Here is a 9,583-nt window from a genome sequence, read left to right on the forward strand (position 1 = left end):
CGGGATTTCTGCGCAGGCGCAGCGCGGGGCAGGCGCAGCGCGGGGCAGGCCCGGCGGGGTCCTTGGCGCGCGCAGGCGCAGAGCGGGGCAGGCGCTGGGCCGGAGCCGCCGCCGCGTCCGAGCCGCCGCCGAGGTGGGGGAGGGGAACCGGGAGAGGGGGGGGGGGAGGGGAACCGGGAGAGGGGGGGGGGAGGGGAACCGGGAGAGGGGGGAGGGGAACCGGGAGGGGCTCGGGGGTGGCGGCGGCGGCTCCGCGCAGGAGGCTCGGGGCGGATCCGGGCCCCCGCTGTAACGGCCTCCCCTCCCCCCCCCCGGCTCCCCTCAGGGCCCCCCCCGCCCCTCCCCCACCGCCCGCCATGGCGGAGGAGCCGCCCGAGCTGCTGCAGGTGCTGGTGAAGACGCTGGACTCGCAAACCCGCAGCTTCGAGGTGGAGCCGGAGGTGAGGGCGGGGGGGGAGGGGAAAATCCCGGTTTGTCTGTGTGACCCCTCCCCCATCCCGGTGTGATTCCCCCCCCGGTTCCCCTCCCCCATCTCCGTGTCACCCCCCCCGTTCCCCTCCCCCGTCCCGGTGTGACCCCGGTGTGACCTCCCGGTCCCGGTTCCCCTCCCCCAGATCTCGGTGCGGGAGTTCAAGGCGCGCATCGCGGGCTCCCCTCCCCCATCCCGGTTCCCCTCACCCATCCCGGTGTCCCGGTCCCGGTGTCCCGGTGTGATCCCGGTCCCGGTGTCCCGGTGTCACTCCCCGGTGTCCCGTTCCCCAGATCTCGGTGCGGGAGTTCAAGGCGCGCATCGCGGGCTCCCCTCCCCCATCCCGGTCCCGTTCCCATCCCGGTGTCCCGGTCCCGGTGTGACAGTCCCGGTGTGATCCCGGTCCCGGTTCCCCTCCCCCATCCCGGTCCCGTTCCCATCCCGGTGTGACAGTCCCGGTGTGATCCCGGTCCCGGTGTCCCGGTGTGATCCCGGTCCCGTTCCCGGTTCCCCAGATCTCGGTGCGGGAGTTCAAGGCGCGCATCGCGGGCTCCGTGTCCATCGCGGCCGAGAAGCAGCGGTTGATTTACCAGGGCCGCGTCCTGCAGGACGAGCGGCGGCTGCGGGACTACAGTGAGGGGGGAGGGGCGGGGGGCTGGGGGGGATCTGGGGGGGATTGGAGGGGGTTGGGGGAGGGTTTGGGGGATCTGGGGGGTGTTTGGAGGGAGTTTGGGGGTCCTGGGGGTTATTTGGGGGGAATTTGGGGAGGGTTTGGGGGGGTCTGGGGGAGAGTTTGGGGGGGATCTGGGGGGGCTTGGGGAGGATTTGGGTGTCCTGGGGGTTATTTGGGGAGGGTTTGGGGAGGGTTTGGGGGGTATTTGAGGGGTTTTGGGGAGGGTCTGGGGGGGTTTGGGGAAGGTTTCTGTGGGTTGGGGGGTCGGGGGGATATTTGGGGAAGTTTGGGGGGATATTTGAGGGGTTTGGGGGAGGGTTTGGGGGGGATCTGGGGGGGTTTGGGGAGGATTTGGGTGTCCTGGGGGTTATTTGGGGGGAATTTGGGGAGGGTTTGGGGGGTATTTGAGGGGGTTTGGGGAAGGTTTGGGGGTCCTGGAGGAGTCTGGGGGGTATTTGGGGACGGTTTGGGGGGGTCCTGGGGGGGCTTGTGGGGGACTGGGGGGGTTGGGGGAGGGTTTGGGGAGAGTTTAGGGGATCTGGGGGGAGATTTGAGGAGGGTTTGGGGGGGTTTGGGAAGTATTTGGGGGGTTTGGGGGGAGCTCTGGGGGTTTAAAGGGTTTGGGGGATATTTGAGGGGGGGGTTTAGGAGGGATATGGGAGAGTTTGGGGGTCCTGGGGGGTATTTGAGGGGGTTGGGGGTGGGTTTGGGGGGGTTTGGAGGGAGTTTGGGGGTCCTGGGTGGGTTTGGGGGGGCATTTGGGGGGGTTTTGGGGTGATTGGGGGAGAGTTTGGGGGTCCTGGGGGGGTTTGGGGAGGGTTTGAGGGATTTTGGGGGTGTTTGGAGGGAGTTTGGGGGTCCTGAGGGGATTTGGGGGGAGTTTGGGGGTCCTGGGGGGGGGGGTTGGGGAGGGTTTGGGTGTATTTGGGGGATTTTGGGGGGGGTTTGGGGGATTTGGGGGTCCTGGAGGGTTTGGGGAGTATTTGGGGGGGTTTGGGGGTGGTTTGGAGGATTTGGGGGGTGTTTGGGGGGTTTTTGGGGGTCCTGGGAAGAGGCAGCAGCGGGGGAGGGGGAGATGGAAGGAGTTGGGGGAGGGGGGGATCAGATTTTGGGGGGGGGGGCTGGGGAGGAATTTTGGGGGTGTGGAGAGTTGGAGTTGGGCATTTTTGGGGGGGTTCATTTGGAATTTTTGGGGGGGTTGGAGAGGGGGAGGGGGGTCAGATTTTGGGGGTGCTGCAGGGTCACGACCCCTCCCCCCCACCTGTGATTTTTTGGGGTGCTGACCCCTCCCTGACCCCTCCCCTCCCCCCTCTCCCAGATGTGGGGGGCAAGGTGATCCACCTGGTGGAACGGGCCCCCCCCCAGGCCCAGTCCCCAAATTCGGGGGGGCCCTCGGGGCTGGGGGCCTCCCCTCCCCCACACCCCCAGAACGGGGGGGGCCCCCGGGGGGGCCCCGAGAGGAACCCGAACAGCAGCTACGTCATGGTGGGAACCTTCAACCTGCCGGTGAGGGGGGAGGGGCGGGGGAGGGGGAGGGGCTGGGATGTTTTTGGGAGGGGCTGGGAGTTTTTTTGGGGGGGAGGGGTCTGGGATTTTGGGAATTTCTGTGATTTTTTCCTGGGGGGGTCTGTGAGTTTTTTTTTTTGGGGGGGGTCTGGGATTTATTTTGGGGTTGGGATTTCTCTGAGGGGGGTGTGTGATTTTTTTAGGGGGGTCTGTGATTTTTTTAGGGGGGGTCTGTGATTTTTTTTAGGGGGGGTCTGGAATATTTTGGGGGATTCTGTGAGTTTTTTGGGATTCTGTGATTTTTTTGGGGGAGTTCGAAGGTTTTTTTGGGAGGTTCTGTGTTTTTTTTTTGGGGGGTCTGGGATTTTTTTGGGGGTTGGGATTTTTCTGGGGGGGTCTGTGATTTTTTTTGGGGGGGCTCTGGGATTTTTGGGGGAGGTTCTGTGTTTTTTTTAGGGGGGTTTGGGGTTTTTGGGGGAGGTTCTGTGATTTTTTTAGGGGGTTTTTGGGGAGGTTCTGTGATTTTTGGGGGGTCTGGGATATTTTTTTGAGGGGGTCTGGGATATTTTGGGGTGGGTCTGGGATTTTTTTTTTGGGATTCTGTGGGTTTTTTTTGTGGGTGGGTCTGGGACATTTTTTGGGGTTGGGATTTTTGGGAGGTTCTATGATTTATTTTGGGGGTGTCTGTGATTTTTTTGGAGGGGTCTGGGATTTTTTTTGGGGTTGGGATTTTTTCTGGGGGGGTGTGTGATTTTTTTGGGGGGCTCTGGGATTTTGGGAGTTTCTGTGGTTTTTTTAGGGGGGGTCTGGGGTTTTTGGGGAGGGTTTGGGATTTTCTTTGTGGGGTGTCTGGGATTTTTTTGGGGGGGTTTCTGCTATTTTTGGGGGAGGGTCTGGGATATTTTTGGGGTATTCCCTGATTTTTTTTGGGGGTGCTCTGAATTTTGGGGGATTCTCTGATTTTTTGGAGGATTCTGTGATTATTTTATAGTTTGAAAGACGCTGCAGGATAATTTAGGGGGATTTTGTGATTCTAGAGCAGATTTTGTGGAGGTGGGGGAGGGGATCCATTTGGGGGGAGGGATTTCAGGGAATTTGGGGTGGGGGAGGGGTCAATAATTTGGGGTCCCCCCTGCCCATCCCCCCCCAGATCGACGGCTCCTCTGTGGACGTTCACATCAACATGGACCAGGGCCCTGCCCAGGTGGGTCTGGGGGGGTCAGGCCCTGCCCCTCCCCCACCCTGAGGGGGTTGGGGGGGTCCCGGAGTGACCCCTCCTCCCTCCCTCCCCTCCCCCACCCAGAGCGAGCCCCGCATGCGGCTGTTGGTGGCTCAGCACCTGCTGAGGGACATCCAGGGGGTGCTGGCCCAGCTGGAGGTGAGAGACCCCAAAATATCCCAAAATATCCCCACAATCTCCGAAAATATCCTGAAATATCCCATAATATCCCAAAATATCCTAAAGTATTGAAAACTATCCAAAAATATCCCAAAACCAGCCCCAAACCCCACCCAGGGAGAGCTGGCCCAGCTGGAGGTGAGAGAGACACCCCAAAATATCCCAAAATATCCCAAAATATCCCTAAAATATCCCATAATATCCTAAAATATCCCAAAATATTGAAAACTATCCCAAAATATCCCAAAATATCCCTAAAATATCCCATAATATCCTAAAATACCCTAAAATATTGAAAACTATCCAAAAATATCCCAAAACCAGCCCCAAACCCATCCAGGGGGTGCTGGCCCAGCTGGAGGTGAGAGAGACCCCAAAATATTCCCCAAAATATCCCAAAATATCCCAAAATATCCCAAAATATCCCCCAAAATATCCCATAATATCCCAAATAATATCCTAAAATATTGAAAACTATCCCAAAATATCCCAAAACCAGCCCCAAACCCCACCCAGGGGGTGCTGGCCCAGCTGGAGGTGAGACACCCCAAAATATCCCAAAATATCCCTAAAATATCCTAAAATATCCTAAAATATTGAAAACTATCCAAAAATATCCCAAAACCAGCCCCAAACCCATCCAGGGGGTGCTGGCCCAGCTGGAGGTGAGAGACCCCCCAAAATATCCCCAAAATATCCCAAAATATCCTAAAATATCCTAAAATATCCTGAAACATCCAAAAATATCCCTGAAATATCCCCAAAATATCCTAAAATCACCCCAAAAATATCCCAAAATTCCCCCAAAATCCCCCAAAACTCCTCCAAACCTCCCAAATCCCCCCAAAATCCCTCAAAATCCCTCCAAAATCCCTCCAAAATCCTCCCAAAATCCCCCAAAAATCTCCCAAAAATCTCCCAAAAATCTGCCAAATCCCCCCAAAATCCCCCAAAATTTCCCAAAAATCTTCAAAAATCTGCCAAATCCCCCCAAATTCCCCCAAAAAACTCCCAAATACCCACAAAATCCCCCCCAAAAATCCCTCAAAATCCCCCCAAACCTCCCAAAATTCCCCCAAAATTCCCCCAACTCCTCCAAGTCCCCCAAAATCACCCCAAAAATCCCCTCAAATCCCCCCAAAATCTCCCAAAAATCTGCCAAATCCCCATAAATCACCCCAAATTCCTCCAAAATCCCCCCAAAACCTCCCAAATACCCCCAAAATCCTCCCCAAAAATCCATCAAAATCCCCCCAAAATCCCTCAAAATCTCCCAAAAATCCTCCAAAATCCCCCAAAAATCACCCAAAAATCCTCCAAAATCTCCCCCAACTCCCAAAGTCTCCCAAAAATCTCCCAAAAATCTTCCAAATCCCACCAAATCCCCCCAAAAATCCCCCAAAATCCCCCAAAAAACTCCCAAATACCCCCAAAATCTCCCCCAACTCCCCCAAATCCCCCCAAAATCCTCCAAAAATCCCCCCAAAATCCTCCAAAAATCTCCCAAATCCCCCCAAAATCCCCCAAAAAACTCCCAAAATCCCCCAAAATCTCCCCCAGCTCCCCAAAATCTCCCCAAAATTCCCCCAAAATCCCCACAAATTTCCCTAAAAATCTCCAAAAAATCTCCAAAATCCCCCCCAAAATCCCCAAATCCCCCCAAAAATCCCTCAAAATCCCCCCAAAACCCCCCAAAAATCCCTCCAAATCCCCCCCAAAATCCCCCAAAAACCCCGAAAAATCCCCCAAATCCCCCCCTGACCCCCCTGACCCCCCTGACCCCCCGTTTCTCCGCAGGGCTCGGGGGGTTCCCGCAGCCCCGCCCAGGCCGAGGCCCCGCCCCCTCCCCCCCCCTCCGCCCCCTCCCCCACCCGAGGAGCCGATGGAGGCCTCGGCCCCCCCCGGCCCCCCCGAGACCCCCGAGGCTGCGCCGGGGCCTGAGGCCGCCAGGTGAGCGGGGGAGGGGCTGGGGGGATTTTGGGGAGTTTTGGGGATTTTTTGGGATTTTTAAATTTTTTGGGGATTTTTTTTGGGGATTTTTTGGGAATATTTGGGGGTTTTGGGGGATTTTTTAGGGAATTTTTTTGGGATTTTTTGGGGATTTTTATTTATTTTTTGGGGGATTTTTGGGGTTTTTTAAGGATTTTTTGGGGGTTTTTTTGGGGAATTTTTTGGGGGTTTTTTTAAAGATTTTTTGAGATTTTTTGGGGATTTTTTGGGATTTTTAAATTTTTTGGGGGATTTTTGGGGGATTTTTTTTTGGGATTTTTTGGGAATATTTGGGGGTTTTGGGGGATTTTTTAGGGATTTTTTTGGGGGATATTTCTTGATTTTTTGGGGATTTTTTTTGGGGATTTTTATTTATTTTTTGGGGGATTTTTGGGGTTTTTTAAGGATTTTTTGGGGATTTTTTTGGGGAATTTTTTGGGGTTTTTTTTAAAGATTTTTTGAGATTTTTTTGGGGGGATTTTTTGTGGATTTTTTGGGGATTTTTTGAGGATTTTTTCAGGATTTTTTAGGGGTTTTTAGGGGATTTTGTGGGGATTTTTGGAGGATTTTTTTGGATTTTTTGGGGAATTTTGGGGATTTTTTAAGGTTTTTTTGCAGGGGGGTTGGGGGATTTTTAAAGGATTTTTAGGGGATTTTTTGGGATTTTTTGGGGGTTTTTTTGGGGATTTTTTTGGGTTTTTTATTTATTTTTGGGGGGATTTTTGAGATTTTTGGAGATTTTTTGGGGATTTTTTGAGATTTTTTTGGGAGTTTTGGGGATTTTTTGGGGATTTTTTTGGAATTTTTTAGGATTTTTTGGGGAATTTTTTTTTGAGGGGGATTTTTTTGAAGGTTTTTTTGGGGATTTTTTTTGGGGTTTTGGGGAATTTTTGGGGGCATTTTTTAGGATTTTTTAGGGCTTTTTTGGGATTTTTGAGATTTTTTGGGGGATTTTTTTTTTTTTTTTCGGGGGATTCTTTGGGGATTTTTTTTTATTTTTGGGCATTTATAGGGGGTTTTTTGGGGATTTTTTTTTTGGGATTTTTTGGGGGTTTTAGGGGATTTTTTGAGATTTTTTTGGGGATTTTTTGCGATTTTTTTGGGATTTTTGAGGATTTATTGGAATTTTTTTTTTTACTTTTTGGGGATTTTTTGGGGTTTCTTGGGATTTTTTGGGGTTTCTTTAAGGATTTTTGGGGGATTTTTTAGGGAATTTTTTGGGATTTTTTGGGGATTTTTTTTGAATTTTTTAAGGATTTTTTGGGGATTTTTTAAGGGTTTTTTGTGGGGGGGTTTGGGGGATTTTTAAAGGATTTTTAGGGGATTTTTTGGGATTTTTTTTGGGTTTTTTTGGGGTTTTTTTGGGGATTTTTATTTATTTTTTGGGGTATTTTTTGGGGATTTGGGGGATTTTTCGGTGGGATTCTTTTTGGGGATTTTTTGGAGATTTTTTATTTTATTTTTGGGGATTTTGTAGGGATTTTTTTTTATTTTTAAAGGATTTTGGGGTAGTTTTTGGGGATTTGGGGGATTTTTTTGGGGATTTTTTGGGGATTTTTTATTTTATTTTTGGGGTTTTTTTGGGGATTTTTTTGGGATTTTTAAAGGATTTTGGGGTATTTTTTGGAGATTTGGGGGATTTTTTGAGATTTTTTTGGGGGGTTTTTTTGGGGATTTTTTTGGGATTTTTTAATTTTATTTTTGGGGATTTTTTTGGGGTTTTTTTGGGGATTTTCTGGGGCTTTTTGGGGATTTTTTTATTTTATTTTTGGGGATTTTTGGGGGATTTTTTAGGGGTCTTTTTTGGGTTTTTAAAGGATTTTGGGGGATTTTCAGGGATTTTGGGGGATTTTGGGGGGTTTTAGTTTGTTTGATGATTTTGCTTTTTTTGGGAACTTTTGGGTTTTTTGGGGGGGATTTTTGGGGGTTTCAGTTTGCTTTGCTGATTTTGCTGATTTTGGTGTTTTTGGTGTTTTTTGCTGTTTTTTGCCGTTTTTTTGGGTTTTTTGGTCCCGTTTGCAGCCCCCCGAGCCCGGCGGAGCTGGCCGAGGTGCTGGGGGAGCTGCGGCGCCTGGAGACGCGGCTGGAGCCCTTCCGGCAGCGCTATCGCGACATCCTGGCCACCGTCGCGACAGCCGACTACGGCAGCGATGTGAGCGGGGCCGGGGGGGGGGGCGGGGCCGCGGCTGCTGTCGCGATATCGGTGGTGCTATCGCGATATCGGTGGTGCTATCGCGATATCGGTGGTGCTGTCGCGATATCGGTGGTGCTGTCGCGATATCAATGGTGCTATTGCGATATTGGTGGTGCTGTCACGATATCGGTGTCGCTATCGCGATATTGGTGGCACTGCTGCGATATCGGTGTCGCTATCGTGATATTGGTGGCACTGCTGCGATATTGGTGGTGCTATCGCGATATCGGTGGTGCTGTCGCGATATCGGTGTCGCTATCGCGATACTGGCGGCACTGCTGCGATATCAGTGTTGCTATCGTGATGTCGGTGTCGCTGTCGTGATATTGGCGGCACTGCTGCAATATCGGTGGTGCTGTCGCGATATCGGTGTCGCTATCGCGATACTGGCGGCTCTGCTGTCGCGATATCGGTGGTGTTGTCGCGATATCGGTGGTGCTGTCGCGATATCGGTGTCGCTATCGCGATATCAGTATCGCTATCATGATGTCGGTGTCGCTATCGCGATATTGGCGGCACTGCTGCGATATCAGTGGCACTATATCAGTATCAGCATTGCTGTCACGATATCAGTGTCGCTATCGCGATATTGGCATCACTGTCGTGATATCAGTGGCGCTATCGCGATATTGGCGGCACTGCTTCAATATCGGTGGCGCTATCGCAGTATCTGTGACGCTATCGCGATACTGGCGGCACTGCTTCAATATCGGTGGCGCTATCGCAGTATCTGTGACGCTATCGTGATATCAGTGCCACTATCGCGATAGTGGTGCTGCTATCGCAATATTGATGTTGTGATGCTGACATCACTGGTGCCGCTATCGCGATATTGGCGTCGCTATCGTGATATCGTTGTCATTGTCGTGATAGCGGCATCCCTGTCGTGATATTGGCATCCATATCGTGATGCTGGTGTCGCTATCTCGACATTGGTGTCACTGTCGTGATAGCGGCATTACTATCGCGATATTTTTGTCGCTATCACGATATTGGTGTCATTATTACGATAGTGGTGTCACTATCGTGATAGTGGCGTTACTACTGTGATGTTGGCAGCCCTGTCGGTGTCACTATTGCGATATCAGTGTCACTATTGCGATATCGGTGCCGCTATCGCGATACTGGCGTTACTGTCACGGTACTGGCAGCCCTATTGTGATACCAGTATCACTATCGTAACATTGGCGTCACTATAACGATATCGGTGTCGCTATTGTGATATTGGTGTCGTTGTCGCGATACTGGCGATACTATCGCGATACTGGCAGCCCTATCACGATATCGGCGTCACTATCGCGATATTGGTGTCACTGTCATGATGCTGGCAATACTATCACGATACTGGCAGCC

At 51.7% G+C, this 9,583-nt stretch overlaps 1 protein-coding gene across 1 annotated transcript; it reads left to right on the plus strand.

Annotated features, from left to right (window-relative positions):
• BAG6 (BAG cochaperone 6) lies at window positions 1–8,183 on the plus strand. Its single transcript, XM_056510343.1, has 8 exons — window positions 1–133; window positions 326–440; window positions 985–1,102; window positions 2,461–2,648; window positions 3,799–3,852; window positions 3,952–4,026; window positions 5,845–5,997; window positions 8,059–8,183. The coding sequence occupies exons 2-7, from the start codon at window positions 357–359 to the stop codon at window positions 5,986–5,988; spliced, it is 663 nt and encodes a 220-aa protein (XP_056366318.1). The 5' UTR covers window positions 1–133; window positions 326–356; the 3' UTR covers window positions 5,989–5,997; window positions 8,059–8,183.
• The last annotated feature ends 1,400 nt before the right edge of the window (window positions 8,184–9,583 follow it).

Source organism: Oenanthe melanoleuca, chromosome 25 (assembly GCF_029582105.1).
Source record: "Oenanthe melanoleuca isolate GR-GAL-2019-014 chromosome 25, OMel1.0, whole genome shotgun sequence".
NCBI lineage: Eukaryota > Metazoa > Chordata > Aves > Passeriformes > Muscicapidae > Oenanthe > Oenanthe melanoleuca.

What these genes read in the sequence shown, in the direction of transcription:
- BAG6 (XM_056510343.1), top strand. Translation starts at nt 357, where the DNA reads ATGGCGGAGGAGCCGCCCGAGCTGCTGCAGGTGCTGGTGAAGACGCTG. An exon ending in TGGGAACCTTCAACCTGCCG is followed by an intron (nt 2,649 to 3,798) that starts GTGAGGGGGGAG and finishes ATCCCCCCCCAG; the next exon opens with ATCGACGGCTCCTCTGTGGA. An exon ending in TGGACCAGGGCCCTGCCCAG is followed by an intron (nt 3,853 to 3,951) that starts GTGGGTCTGGGG and finishes TCCCCCACCCAG; the next exon opens with AGCGAGCCCCGCATGCGGCT.